General features: G+C 40.8%; 1 protein-coding gene across 16 annotated transcripts in view; it reads right to left on the reverse strand.

Moving 5' to 3' along the window:
* The window catches only part of TSNARE1 (t-SNARE domain containing 1), a 452,764-nt gene that overhangs the window by 231,568 nt on the left and 206,127 nt on the right, over positions 1 to 15,069 (reverse strand). For all 16 annotated transcript variants that reach the window (XR_008436580.1, XM_053974698.1, XM_053974688.1 and 13 more), the window contains 2 exons: positions 12,490 to 12,564; positions 10,452 to 10,508 (listed from right to left, as the gene is read on the reverse strand). Coding sequence is in view for 15 of the 16 variants with exons in the window: in XM_053974698.1 (XP_053830673.1) it covers positions 10,452 to 10,508; positions 12,490 to 12,564 (132 nt within the window). In the remaining variant the exon portion in view is untranslated. The remainder of the gene's footprint in view (positions 1 to 10,451; positions 10,509 to 12,489; positions 12,565 to 15,069) is intronic.

The following is a 15,069-nucleotide window of genomic DNA, read 5'->3' on the forward strand; positions in this document are numbered from 1 at the left end:
ATATGTTTGTTCTCCCTAGTACAGAGAGGGGACATGGAGCAGATTTCCACAACTGAGCAAGGGATTCTGTCTTTAACAGGCGCACACAAAACATCCTGTTTCACCCCAAGTCTTTACAGAGTTTATTCTCATCTCAGTGATTCATCAGGGCTTCCCTGACACCGTTTTCATCTGAGCAGTGTAAAACCCAGCTCCTGCATCCGACCAGTCCTGTGCCAGCAGATGGCACTCCAAAGCGTGCAGCATCCTCAGCTTCCCTCACCCCACTCCCAGCAGCTGCTGGAAAAGGTGTTATTTTGTTTTTTTTTTTTCTTATGCCTGACTCTTCAGTGGTGTTTTTAATCATGTTTAAATATAGGGATCATCTTAGGAGCTCCCAGCGCAGGGCCATCAAGTTTCCAAGTGCTCAGCTTCCAGAAGAGGTCACTATGTCCTGCTGCACATAAAAGCCACATTCCCATTCTCTTTCCTTAAATCATCTAACCAGTTACAAACTGCTGGGCACAGGAAAGGAGAAAACACCTTCCTCACTCACCAGAAATCAGCTGTGATTGCAAGAAGATGCTTTGATTTTTTAAATTTTTGTTTGCTGGGTGGTTTTTGGGTTTTTTTTTGGGCAATCATCTGTGTTTCTCAGCACATCACTGCTGAGCTCTTCATGTGAATGCAACCCAAAACAGAAAGGAGAAGGGGAAGGGAAAATCCTTCTTAAAGCAAGAAACGTTGCAGATCAAGAGATTCAATTGTGTCAAGTGTAATATTGAGTTAAGGTTCTAGGAACCACCTCAATATTTTTATTACATTGAGGATTTTACAGGCTCAGTGAAGGTAGAAAATAAAACACTGAAGCTTTTCATTTCATCTAAGCGAGGTGTGCAAACCACAGATCACAAAAAATCCAGGCTTTGCATGGATTGCAAACAGGATCTCTGTCTTTGCCCCATGGAAAACTGGGTTCATGGAAAGAAACATTTCTGGTTTCGTCCAGTTTCTCCATACAGCCACTGAAGGTTTCTCCATGGCAGTCTCTGTGCCAAGGAAGACCTCGGGAACCTCTTGTCTGTGAGTTTGGCTTTGGGAAGTTGCAAACAAAAAGGAGCAGAAGATCAACTTCAATTTCCCATGAGGAAGAACCTTCCTTGCTCTACCATTCCCAGCTCCCTTCCAGCATCTGGAGAAAACAGTGAGACAAGAGGTGAGATTGAGACCTTAACTGGTTTAGGGAGCAGGGAAAAAGTCCTCTTGCACCAAACCAAATTAATCCACTGGAGTGATGGAATGCTCATCCCACGTGGCAGCACAGCTTTAATTAAAGCAGATTAATGAAGGGGACACTGCAAAGCTTTACTGTGTTTTACTGCAGGGGACACAGTGAGCTGCAGTCCTGTCACCTCTGAAGTGACCAACTGCCCATTTGAGCACCAACAGGAGGAGAAGATCTGTGGTGGCATGGCTGCATCACTTCCCCCAGGATTAATTAAGAGCTTACAGAGATGAGCTGGGACAAGGGTGACGCTCAGTAGGTACCAACCACACAACTTGGATTTGCTGCCAACAGTGGCAACGATGAGCAGCACTCATGGCTCAGTTTTTTCATTCATAGAAACCACAGAATAACTCAAATTAGAGAGGAGCCCTGAGGACCATCAAGTCCAACATTGCCATTCTTATCTACAAAAGCATATCCAGGGAATTTTCATCAGGGTTTGCTCATGGCTCTGAACCATCACTTTGTTTCACATTTGGGACAATTGGGTGAAAAAGTCTCTTAAACTTAAGGGACTTGTTTGCTTCAGAGGCACCTTCTCAAATCAACAAGTTTGTGAGATTGCAGTGGAGAACCTCCATCTGTGTTTAGGTGAACACATTTATTTTATTTATCACACAGGCTGTTGCTATCAGCTCAGAAATAACTACTTGAAATGTTATCTGCACCACATGCCTTATCCTACAGAACCTGTTGTGTTTTATAATGACACTATATATAAATTACCTCACTGAAATATGTCCAGCTTTATGACTTAACTCCAAAGGAATTTTAGCATCCTGGATTATCATTAAAAGTGAGGATGAAACTCTGTAACAAACCAGTACATACATCAGTGGAAGTTTAGCTTGGCAAAAACAACACAAATTTGGGTTACAGTTTTTAGCTAAGGAACAGAATAAAGAATCAGAATTGTAAGTGTGATTCTGTGTTTCCTTGTGCTTTCATAAACCAGAAATAACTGTGACCAATTCAAAGAGTCTGAACAACCTGGTCTAGTGGGAGATGTCCCTGTTCATGGTAAGAGGTTGGAACAAGATGCTTTTTAAGGTCCCTTCCAACTCAAATCATTCCATGGGTCTACGATTTCATAGGTGAGATGAAGTATAGGGGAGGTAACACCACTGCTTTCTACACAGGGGTGAAAGGGGTTTAATATTACCAGGTTTTATGGTGGATATAACTTTGTTTATTTAGACCTTGAAAACAAATAAGATGTGCCCTAGAAAGGTCAATAAATATCATTTTTGTATTCACCCTGGTGCAGCAGGGGTTAATATATTTCCAAAGACATTTTTTAGTGGGAAAATACCATTGCTCTCCCCATTTAATCATGTGATAAATGCAGCCATCCAAGTGGGTTTAGAAGAACACAATTTCCTTCCTTTCAATAATTCATCTCCATGGGGGGAGGGTGTTAAATGTATTAAATAACACTGCATTCACTTTGGAGCAAGGTGACACACTCAGTAAGATTTCACATTTGTTACTCCAGTTGCTGCATGTGATCTTTGCCAGGGCAAAAGTCAATTTAGACTCTTGCAGTGCACCTTAGGGAAGGTGGGGTTGAAGGAAGGCAGGTGGATGGGGTTGTATGAGCAGCCCCCTCACCCCAGCAGAAGCCACTTCCACTGGGCAGAAACACTCATTATATAATTATGCTTCTGAAAAAGAAAAAAAAAAAGTCATATACAGGGGCGTCAAGCTCATAAAGTGAACAAAATTCAAGCTTTTAATTCATTTTTTAGTAATTATAGTACTGCCATTGTGGCCACACACATCCTGCAGACCCAGCCTACGTTTCATCAGCTTCTGGGATCTTGGCCTGTGTTTGCTCTCCTCTTCAGCTGCTGTCACACAGATCTGACAGAGCTGCCAGAGGTGACCCTCAGTGCCCAGAAAAGCTGCATGCAAGGACAAAGCTCTCTGAGCAAGGTGAGTGTCCATCCAGCTGCTGCTGTATTTATAGTTATATTTAATTTTATAATATAATATAATTTTATATTTAATTTATTTTTTTTGTATTTATTTATTTTGATGTAGGTATATATCAGTACACATATATATTTATAGATATACAAATCTGTGCCAGCAGTGCTGAATGCAACCATGAACTGCCCACACTCACTGGGTAAAAATCAATGCTTAGGAGGAAAGAGGATTCAGAATTCATTGAGACTACGTCAGGATCTCATATAATAGGTGAGAAATGCTTTTTTTTTGAATGAACCTGATGTGGCAGGAGATGTGCATTTGCAGCATTCTTTAAATTTAGGGGCTGACAGTACTTAAGGGGGTAGAAAGGCTGGAGAGGGATATTTTTGCAAGGGTATGGAGTGATAAGACATGGAGGAACGTCTTTAAGCTGAAGGAGGGTAGATTTACATTGGATATTTGGAAGAAATTCCTCCCTGGGAGGGTGGTGAGGCACTGGCACAGGTTGCCCAGAGAAGCTGTGGCTGCCCCATCCCTGGAAACGTTCCAGACCAGCGTGGATGGGGCTTGGAGCAACCTGGGATAGTGGAAGGTGTCCCTGCCCATGGCAGGGGGTTTTAAACAGATGATTTTTAATGTTTCCTCCAGTCCCAACCATTCTGTGATTCCATGACACACAAGCACAGCAACCACCCAGGCAGCCACCACAAGAGCAGTGGGGAAAGAATATATTGCAGAGCTGTTTCTGGCTGTGGAAGAACAATACCGTGGGCACCAGCTGAGTGATGTGTCCCAGCCTCTGGGCACAATATGGATTTTTCCCTGTCAAAGTGCTCTCTCCCTTCAGCAAGGCTGGCTCATGGCCGTGTTTCATCGTGTGGCCCCAAACGCCTCCACGCGACCCCGGTGTCACCGTTCCCCCAGCAGAGCCCTCCCAGCAGGGTTTGTGCCAGCGTGGGGTGACAGCAAAGTGTCTCCCAGGGTTTGGGAGCATAAAAGCAAGCGGTTGCAGGGCTGGGGGCGAGGCTGGCACAGTCCAGGCAAAACAAGCCTTTGGTTTGTGGCTCCAGCAGTGACTCAGAGCTGGGGTAGAGGAGCCAGTGGAGCTGCTCTGGAGGAGGCTTTGTACAAAAGAACCCCTTCCCTCGCCTTCATCCTCTGCCTACACAGAAACCTTGTCTTTTCTCCCTCAAACAAAAGGGAAAATTAAAAATAAAAAATAAGAAAAACATACAAGGAAACAAACAAACTGAAAAAAAACCCTTTAACTAACCAAACCCCAGCTAGTGAAAATGCAGTTATTTCTCTGGGTGCTGATAGAGGCAGATGCAGTTTCTGGTTCTATCAGCAGACACAGGCAAAGTGATCCCTTGAAAGTCACTTTGTAGAGGCTTGACAAGGAAAATCCACAATGTTCAAGTTGCTTGGGCAATTTAGGAAATGGCAAGCTCCCCCCAAACCTGATGATAGACATTCCTTTTTTTAAGGTTTGGTCTTTTCTTACTTTTCTTCTCTTGTAAGATAAGGAGATTGGAATGCTACTGGAAGCTCCTACCTCCAGCTTTCGACAAATTCTTCAATTAAAGCTTCAGTAGCATTTGGAGTGGTTCTTACATGTTTTTACTGAAGCCCAGAGCATTCCTGGTGTCCCATAAAGCCTGACACCAGCAGCATCCGGGATCCGGGTGTTTTCCCAAGGGCTCTGGTGAAGGATTCTTCATTTTAAGTTTTACAGCTGAAAAATGCTGCCTCCCTGACAAAAGAGGAGTTTAATGGTTACCTAGGGAAGTTCTGTGCCTATAAAGCCCGCTGGGATTTTTTTTCAAGACTGTGGGCATGCTGAGAAGAAAAGACCTTCCCTTCCCAGACACACTGGAAGCAGAGCAAGAATACTTTGGGACATTCAGAATAGATTCCACCTCCCTTGAAAATACAGGGAACAAATTAAAAGATTATGTGTGAATCTATTTCCATCCACTTATTAAATCCCTTTATGAAAATCTATTTCTCTACCCCCAAAGAGGCAGAAAAAGAAAAGAAAATATTTAAATTTTCTTAAGAAAATTGCTTTAATGACTGCCTTAAAAAAACCAAACCCTTTAAAACCAAACAAAAGCCTACACTTGAGTAAAGTCAAGAAAAAAATAACTGTATGATTTAAATGCTCCATATTGACAACCCTAGGAACAGGGGAGTGGGTTGATTACAATATGGCTTTTAAAGGATGCACAGTCATTTAAAACAAAGTTGACATTATTGAAATAACACTTTTTACAGAAGTAGCTGCATCTGAAATGACCTTGAGAAGACACAGCAATTACTACCACACATGCAAGATAAATTATCACCAAAGCTAAAGTTTGATTTCCTGAGATACAGCAGCCAGACTGGAACATTAGGAACTGGGTTGAGTTCTGAGATAAGATGGTAGAGTCAATAAGACAAATGTGTAAATAAAAAGCTCCATTTGTTGGGGCAAAATCTGCATTTTGATTGTGAGAAATTAAATATTTCATTTCAGGGAAATACACATTACGTCCTCTCACAAATGTGGAAGCTGGTTTCAAACACAAGGATGCATCAGGAGTATCTACTGCATGAAAAACTCACCATTAATTATTGTTAAAAATGAGCTGTTGGTGTTGGCTTAGCCTGTGAGAAGCTCAGGGTGGCACAGTCTCGTAGCTGTGCTTATACAACACCTACCATGACAAGGGCCTGGTAAAAATAGAAGCCCAAATAACCAAAGTCGTTACACACTCACATAGATATATGCAGTTTATGCAGACATTACTGCCAAAAAAAGTTATTCTTCCATAAAGCCAAGGACTGGATCTTGCTGCCCCCAAAATGAGAATTTTACTCTAATCACATAAAAAGAACAACTTCATAAACACAGGAAGAAAGGGAGAAATTATGCTTCCTGTGGGAAGGAAGTCCATTTAAAGAAAGAATAAACTGATGCAGTCAGGATAAAAAAAAACCCCAAAACTTGTATATGCAAATAGACATTTATTACCCATCTTTGTGCTCCTAAAAAATATAATTTACTGACCTTTGAGAGATGGGTCAAATAGGCCCATAGAATAAGAAACAAAGGCATCTTTTTGGCAACTGCCATGTTCCAGAGCAATAATTATCCTTTCCTCTCTCCGTGAGCAGCAGGAAATGAAGAGAGATGCCATTACACCATGACAATTACTGTAATTTGAATTTCTAAATATTGCTAGGAAAGTTTCCTCAAAAAAAAAAAAAAAAAAAAAAAAAAAAAGTCTGTTCAGATTATTGATGTGGTTTTAGATAAAAACTCATTCCCCAGCTAACACGGAGCTGTGCTTCCTCTCGTTCCTCTCCCTTGGGGGAACCACCTACAAAGTCTGTGGGTGAGAAAAACCCACTTTTCTCCCCATTAATGGAGAAGAGAGAATTGCAGAGAATCACAGAATGGTTTGGGTTGGAAGGGACCTTAAAGATCATCTTGTCCAACCCCCTGCCATGGGCAGGGACACCTTCCACTACCCCAGGCTGCTCTGAGCCCCATCACTTGTTCTCATTCAACCACAGACACAAAACCAGATCCTTTCTATCAGAAGCAGATGATGTTGGATGCACAATAATTATTTAAAAAAAAATAATTAAAAATAGGAATTCTTTTTATCTCCTGTGCTCAGAAATATTATTTGCTCTGTTGTGGCTTTTCCACAGTCTACCATTAATTATTTTAGCACTACGGATAATCGATTCTGTGCTATTAGAACATTATCATTTATACCCAATTGCAGTGTGGGATGGACTTCACCCTAGAGGACACATCTGGTCAGCTGTCCAGCCTCTCCTGCCACTGACCACATTGTCCCAGGCTCCAGGGGACACCTGAAATACTCCCACTCCTACACTGGACTCTGCCTGGGAGGAGGAGCTTGCACCTTGGTGCATCTGTTCAGGGGGAGAAGTGGGATTTGAAACCCACCTGCCCCAAAAATAATCAGGAGCAGAGGTGACCACATCTGCTGTAGGCTACACCAGCAATTCCCATAAACTGGAACTACCTTTCAAAATTCCCCTTAATGAGCCTTTTGAGGTCTCATTTTGTCACCAGTAGGCGAAGACTTAAAATTAATTTCGCAGATTCAAGGGAAGGGGCTTTTTTCCTTTTTTTATTAATTGTTGCCACAAGGCACGTTCAACAAGCATCATTTAGTGTAGTAAAAAGTTGTGTCTTTCAATATATGCACCTATAGAACTCCATTGATTTGTCTATACACAAACACATTCCTACAAACATATATTTGATTAAGAATTTATATAACTTCAGGCTTCAAGGAGTTTTGGATCAATGCCTTTATTTTGCCTTTATAAACAAATAAACTCAATTAAAGAGTACTTACAACAAACCACAACAGGCAGGAAACTAATTTTCCCAAGGCTTGCCATGGCAATTTTTTACCTGTTACATGGGTCTAGGGAATCAATTACTCCCTAAAGGGAAATTATTAGGGCTTGTGCTACCCAACATCTCACCTTTCCCACTCACCAGTGGGAGAGAAGTATAGGGACAGGCATCCAGAAAAACGAGTATTCTTCAGACCTCTTACCATTTTCTGTAATAAATTAAAGTATAAATAAAAGAGAACAAAGCCCTGCAGGAAAGCAGTGTTTGAATCAAGGCTGGATCTGCACCAAGTCACTGTGCAGCTTCACAAGGCCCATAAATCAGATCTGAACATATGTAGTATTTTGCATTACTCTATAGGGTGTTAACTTTAATGCCTTAATATATTCACACAGTGGTCAGGTTACAGTTCCTGTGGGAACCATAAATTTGTATGTCCTGGCCAATCTGCTGCTGGAAAAATAATAATAATGAGTTAAAACTAACCACAGCACCACATTGCCTTCAGCAGGTTTTATACCTTTAATTTTTCTCCTTTCTGTACTTGAGGGAGGAAGAAGAGAAGATGTGTGAAGCTGCAAATGTACAGGGAAGCTGAAGCAGATGTGAATTAATTTTCATCCTTTTTTGCATGAAGGCTTGTGTGTCCCCAACCCAAGTAAATGTCACTGCATGAAAAAGATTTGCTCTTGGGTGTGATCAAGCCTATTTCTGAGTCAGAACCCTCTCAGCCAGGACATGCCACAATCTCCTTTTTCATAATCCACCAAAACCACTTCACCTGCAAGCAACAGCTACAAGGAGGAACAACCTGAGCTGATCCAGTTTAACCCAATTTCTGCTGATTCTGCCTGACCCACACCAAACTGATCCTGCTACAATCTCCCAGTGGTTGGATTCCTACCTGGTTTAAGGCAAAGGGGGTTGTCTCTGTCCCATTCTTCCTCCAGCCTCCTTACTAATTACTCACTTAAAGATTTGAGTAATTTTTGTCTGGCATCCTACATTTTTTCCCATATTAAAACTCTGTTTACTTCCAAAGAAAGTTGTTTTCAAAAGCTGATTTCATCCAGGCTTGCTCCCAATGCCACCAATCCGCAGTAATTAGCATTTTTCATTCTGTTTGCACTGGTTAATGGCCAGCAGTGTCCCACATCCTGTGGAGCAGCCATGGCCATGGTAGTGCCAGACATGGTAGTCCAGGCAAGAACAAAGCTGTTCCCTTCCCTGCAACCCACTTCACCAACAGCAGTCAAACACAATTGGTTAAAAGCCCAAGAAGTGATGCAATACAGGTGGCGTGAAAACAAATCACAGTTAATTTGCACAAAATGACCCAATTAATATTTAATGCATGTGGGATTTGACCACAGTTAAAAGATGTGCTATTTATGCCCCTGCTCAACACAGATCACCAGCTGGTGGACAAAACCAGATTGTTAATTTTTATAAACACAGAGCTGAAAAGTAACATCTGTGCAGTCTCTCCAAAGGTAGCAGTGAGAACCCTCACCGGATAAAGGAATTTGTCAGCCCTTTGGTACCTTAATTTCATTTCACTGACACCTACACCAACTAAGCAACAAGGTCTAGGGAAAAACTGTCTTGCTTGAAACTTAGATAATATTAAAACTTTGGTCCATTGATCTGCACTAATGATGGGGTTTTCAGTGGCACCATTCCACTCTTTTTTACGCAGAATCATCAATTCAAAGTTACAAAGTACAACTATTTCTTATATTACATTAAGGAAGTTGTAGAAAACAAGGTGGCACAAGGTAGGGAGAGAAAAGTCATTAGGAAAGCAGAAAAACTGCTGACTGCCCCTTAAATTATAAAAAGTATCAAAAATATCAGAAATAATCACTGAAATTAGACACAGAGTTCTGGGTTTTGGTGGCACAGTGTCAGCTGCAAATGCCTACAAGTTTCTTGGTATGTAGGATTTGAGAGGACAACCTAATCTCTGCTGGACCCTTATTGCAGCCAAAGGATCTCCTGGCATCAAAACTCTCTTGGAAATCTGTGGAGATTTCTTAAACACACACATCCAGATATTAAATCTATAGTACTTTGCATTACTATTTATGAAAGACTACACATTTTCCTGTATAATATATATATACACTCACACAAAGATGTCTTTATAGTCTTAATACTTTGCAAATGTTCACTGGCAGACATTGCCTAATTATATTTTTATGTATATTCATACATGTACATATGAAAATGAATATGTGCATCATATATGGAGGAATCAGAGTATATATGAATATGTATACATAAATCAGAATAAATATATATACTCTTATACTATATAGTATTTATTCATTGAAAAAATTCCTAATATGGGCTAAAATAGAAGAAAAAGGCTCAATTTGCATATGTATATAGTGGTTAACCACAGTGCAGTGCAGCCAAAGAAAGCAGAATAACTAAATCTTATTAAAACTGGGGACAGGTTTGATAAAAATTCTTCTTAATTTCTTCTATGAAACTGTCCTTGGAATGTGATTTCACCACACCTATGAGCCCAGCTTCCAGGAAAAGTGAGTGTAGGACTGCTTTTTTATATATCTCATAGCAGACTAAACTCCCCTCCAGAATGGAAAAACAGCTCCATGAGGACAGAAAAGCAGAGAATAATTAAACAGGTATTACATAAGTCTTTTTTCCTGAGTCCTGTTATCTTCCACCTCCAAAGACATCACACATCTCTATTGGAAAATCACCTCACTGGCTTCAGTGTAGGCAGTGGAGGAGCTCCAAGCTCTTCAGCATCAGTAGTGGGGTCAGAAAACAGCTTTTTTTTAGCACTGTACTTACTTCCAAACACAGAGACACTCGTGCACTTACCTGTTTGGTGCTTCTCTGCCCAGTAGGAAGCAAAGATTTGGATTTCTCTGCTATTTTCTGTTAAAAGGAAAAGAAAAAAAAAAAATCAGAGGGAAAATGGCTGAGAAGAGTCCAAATATTTAGGGAAGGAGTCATATGAAGCTATTTTCTATTACTTTCTAAAGAAAAAGACACAGAGAAAGCTCTTACTCTTTAGAAAAAACAAGGGAGTATAAAAGCATTGAAAACTTCAGTCTTGCAGGCATCAAAAGTCTTCAAAGCTTTCAGAATGACAAGGTTATCAAAACTGAAACAGGCATTTAGGGAATGACAGCCAGGACGTGGATAAGTAGCAATTTATCACTCAGATTGTTTTCCTGACGCAGCCAGGCGTTCACAAACTGCAGTGGTTAATTCTGGCACTTCTGAATTGATGACAGTTTTTAAAATAAAAGAAACCCAATCCTATATAGTTCAGATGGACTGTATTATTGCACATTAGGGGGGAAAAAGCATGAAAAAAATGTGTGTGTGTGTGTGTGTATGGGGGATGAGCTCTTTACCCAAATAATGCCAACTTCTCATTTAACACATCCAATAATTTTATTTAAAGACCCCACACTCAGTTTCTTGAATAGGACAGGTAAATAATTAAAAATATGAGACAGCACTAGAGATGATGCAATTCTATTACACAACAGACACGCTGTTGAACTACTATTTTATGTACCTCTATTTATTTATTTAATTTTTAAGGCACAGGCAGCAAGTGCTGGGCAATCAATCAGTCCAGAGTGTTTCTAATAGAGACACATTATTAAGTGCATGTTGCCAGCCAAATTTCATTACACCTCTATAATTACAATATATCCTTCCCATTGTTGCAGGCATGCGTCAGACTCATTAAAGTGATATACCAAAGCCACCAGAGTTTGTCCAGGTTGTATTTTCATTAATCCAGATATATCTCCTAACTTGCACTGCCAGGGAGGGAGGCAGTTTGGAGATGCTAAATTTAAGTCATTACTACAGTGTTTAAAAAACAAAGCAAATCTGCTCATCAGCAGAGCCTCCCCAGGGTAAAGAGGGTGAGCAAGAAGCAAAGGAAGGAACTGGAGTTCAGGCTTTGTTTGTTTTATTAAACAGCTTGATCTTGGTGACAGATCCCTGTTGGAAGAATGTTCCATAACATTCCAACAGATCCCAACCACAAGATGTTCCTGGAAACTTTCTGGCACAGCCAAACAGCAAAGCAGAGCCAGAAGGTAGGGTAATCTTTGAATTATCTCTGCTGCCTGCACATTCTCTGCAAGCAGAAAAGGGGAGCTGTGCAATCCCCTCTCCCCTGAGAGTGGAGGCACATCAAAATGATGTCATGGCAAAGCCAGGGGAAATACTTCCCCCTGCACTCAGCACTGGGGAGGCCACACCTCAAATTCTTGGGTCAGTTTTGGGCCACTCACAACGAGAAGGGCACTGAGGAGCTGGAGTGTGTCCAGAGGAGAGAACGGAGCTGGGGAAGGGGCTGGGGCACAGATCTGATGAGGAGCAGCTGAGGGAGCTGGGGGGTCTCAGCCTGGAGAAAAGGAGGCTCAAGGGAGACCTCAGTCTCTACAACTCCCTGACAGGAAGGTGTAACCAGGTGAGGATCAATGTCCATTCCCAGGGAACAAGAGACAGGACAAAAGGAAATGGCCTCAAGATGCCCCAGGGGAGGTTTAGATTGGATATTTGGGAACATTTCTGCAGAGAAAAGCTTGTCAAGCACGGGAACAGGCTGCCCAGGGAAGTGGTGGGGACATCATCCCTGCAAGTGTGGATATGGTCCTTAAGGATATGGTTCAGGTGCTGCTGGGTTGATGGATGGATTTGATGATCTTAAAAGTTTTTTTTCCATCCTTAATTCTAGGACATTATGATTTCTTGACTGATAAAGAAAGAAAAGAGGGAGGAAACCATTCATTAGCAGCCCTGTGGAGATGCTCCAGGCTCCAGGGAATTACACTTAACACATTCCCAGATTCCCAGATGGGACAGTGGAAGCAGGAGGGACACTCACTTTCTGCACAGCTCCGTATCTCTGGATGGCATCTGACAGCTGGTTCTTCAGCCTGTCCAGCTGAAGCCTTTCTTGCTGTAGTGGGAAAAAAAGAAGGCTGGTTAGCAGATCTGTCAGAGATAAATCCTGTAGTAGGCTCTGTCTGTGACCATGGGAAATTGTCCTGGTGGGAGACACCAGGAAAGGAAAAGAAAACACCAAATAAATAAAGGGGGTGCCAATGGTAACCAAAAAGAATCAGTCACACTGGGGCTGCCAGGATGCAATAGGATTTTATTTTAGGAAATGTAATGCTTTGGTCTTTCAGGCCAGGTTAAATAAATAAAATGCCACTTTAGATATTCAAGATAGCATTGGAGAAAATAACTGGAGGGATCTTTCTATAAAAAGTTCTTTTTCCACAGGATAAATCATGATAGAGTTGATCACCTCATTTGGGAAATTTACTGGACTTGAAAAGTCAAACAGCCACAATATCCCCTCTCCTTGGTCTGACTGTCAGAAACCAGCTTATCTTCATGTTTTCCAAAACATGAACCCAAATGTCACTGTCTTTATGGCTGGAGCTTGTCTCAGCAAGGTTTCAATCTATGTTTAAAAAATCACATTCTTGGAAGGAAGAACACAGCCTGATATAAGTATCCAACACGCTTCCAAATCTCTGCTCTCAGGGGGAATGACCAAACCCAAACAGTTCTCCTGGAACTGTTCTACACCCTGGATTTGAAATTTCACATATGCAGGAGCTCAAATGTCCAGATTTTACAAAAGGAAATGCTGCAAGGAATTGGGATGTCACCTTAAAAAACAAGTGGAAAGCAAAACTCAATCTACACTAAAGCTACTGAGCAGAAATGTTCACTTTCCAACCATTTCAGCTGTTTCAGAAAACTGCTTGGGATTACAAAAGTAGATTTTATAAAGGATGGAATAAACATTTTTAATTTTAATGGCAGTATTTTCACACACAGAAGAATATCCCAGTTCTTCCTCTGAAGATTTAAAACCATTTTTAGAGCAGGGGAAGTATCATTATTCCCATTCTACAGATAAAGGTTCCATAAACCTTATGTTTGTTCCACATGCAAAATAAGATAAGATTGTCACCCTGGAGAGCAGATCTTATGCTCCAGCACTCACCCTCCCAAAAAATGGAATTCCAGATCTACCTCTCTATTCACATCCTTTGAGGTTAGTTTGGAATAAAGCCCTAAAAGAGCCATTTTCCATCAGTCTCCTGCCTTGTAGCACACTGATCCACTTAGAGCAGCATCTTTGCTCCTGCAATACCATCAATTTGCTCAGCTGGGTATCCTGACTCCAATATTTCCAGCAGCACTTGGAGATTTATGGGAAGTCAGAGAAAGTCCCATATTGCATCTTGTTGGCAATGCATTACTGGTGGAAAATTAGGAAGAAGGGGGGAAAAAATACTTTTTTTTTTTTTTTTTTTTTTCCTGTGTATGCATGCAATCCACAGAAAAATGGATTAGTGAGTCCAACTATAAAGCTCTGTAAGGCTTTTCATGCTGTGAGTAATTTTATGGGAGGAGAGTTTGCAGTGCTACCCAGATTCCCATGAGGGACTTACGGACCACCAGCCAATATCCACCAGAACAATTTCTTCTATGTAAAGGATGGTGGCTACAGGCTTTTCTATCAAAATTTGTAAGTTTAACTACTAAAACTCTACTGTTAAAAAGAAGAATTTAAAAATCCAAAAAAGTTAAATTAATTGACCAGTGAGCAGAAAAACAGTTATTATACAATGTAATAGCAGCAAATTTATTCCTCATATTACTGAAATTGTTTCTGTGTCTATTTCCTTCAGCTCTTAAATATTTTCCCTACCACTTTGTATTTTTCTCCCCATGACAGTGAAATCTCTTCTCCTGAGAGTGCCCATGGGCTTCAAGGGCAAATAATGACATTCTTGTGTGGCATTGTAATTGGGTTTAATGTGAAAAAAAAAAGCCCAGATCCCCATATCTGCAAGGCAGCATATTCTGTTTCATCAAACTCAGATGTAATAATGCAAGGAAGCAAGAAAAAAAAAAACCTCAAAAAAAACCCCCCAAAAAACAAAAAACAAAAACAAAACAAAACAAAAAAAAAAAAACACAAAAAAAAACAAAAAAAAAAAAAACCAAAAAAACAGTCCTTGCCATCCATCACTAGTCAAAGCAATAAGTTAAAAATTATTCTTGTCTTAATCTTGATGTCTACATGTGGAAACAATCTTCCCTCCTCATCATCTGGAGCAGACCATCACCCATTGATTTTTTTTTTTAGGCAGGCTGAATTGCACAAGGTCCTTCACAGGTTACCAAGGTGGCCTCGGGTGATCCAAGTTTTAAATCCTTATCTCAACTGCCTGTTGGCAAGTGCCATAAATCCAGGCTGTAAAAACCACTTGGTCAGAGATGAGTTGTGTGTTTAGAACAGTCTTATTTCTTGGTGGAAGGGCAGCGAGAACAGAGTTGAAGTAATACAGGACTTTGGAAAATGGCAGGTATTGAGTGAGAATAAAACATGAACTCAGGAAAGTTCCTGACTTAGAAACCATATGGATGCTGGAAG

Source organism: Vidua macroura, chromosome 1 (genome assembly GCF_024509145.1).
Source record: "Vidua macroura isolate BioBank_ID:100142 chromosome 1, ASM2450914v1, whole genome shotgun sequence".
In the NCBI taxonomy this organism is placed as follows: domain Eukaryota; kingdom Metazoa; phylum Chordata; class Aves; order Passeriformes; family Viduidae; genus Vidua; species Vidua macroura.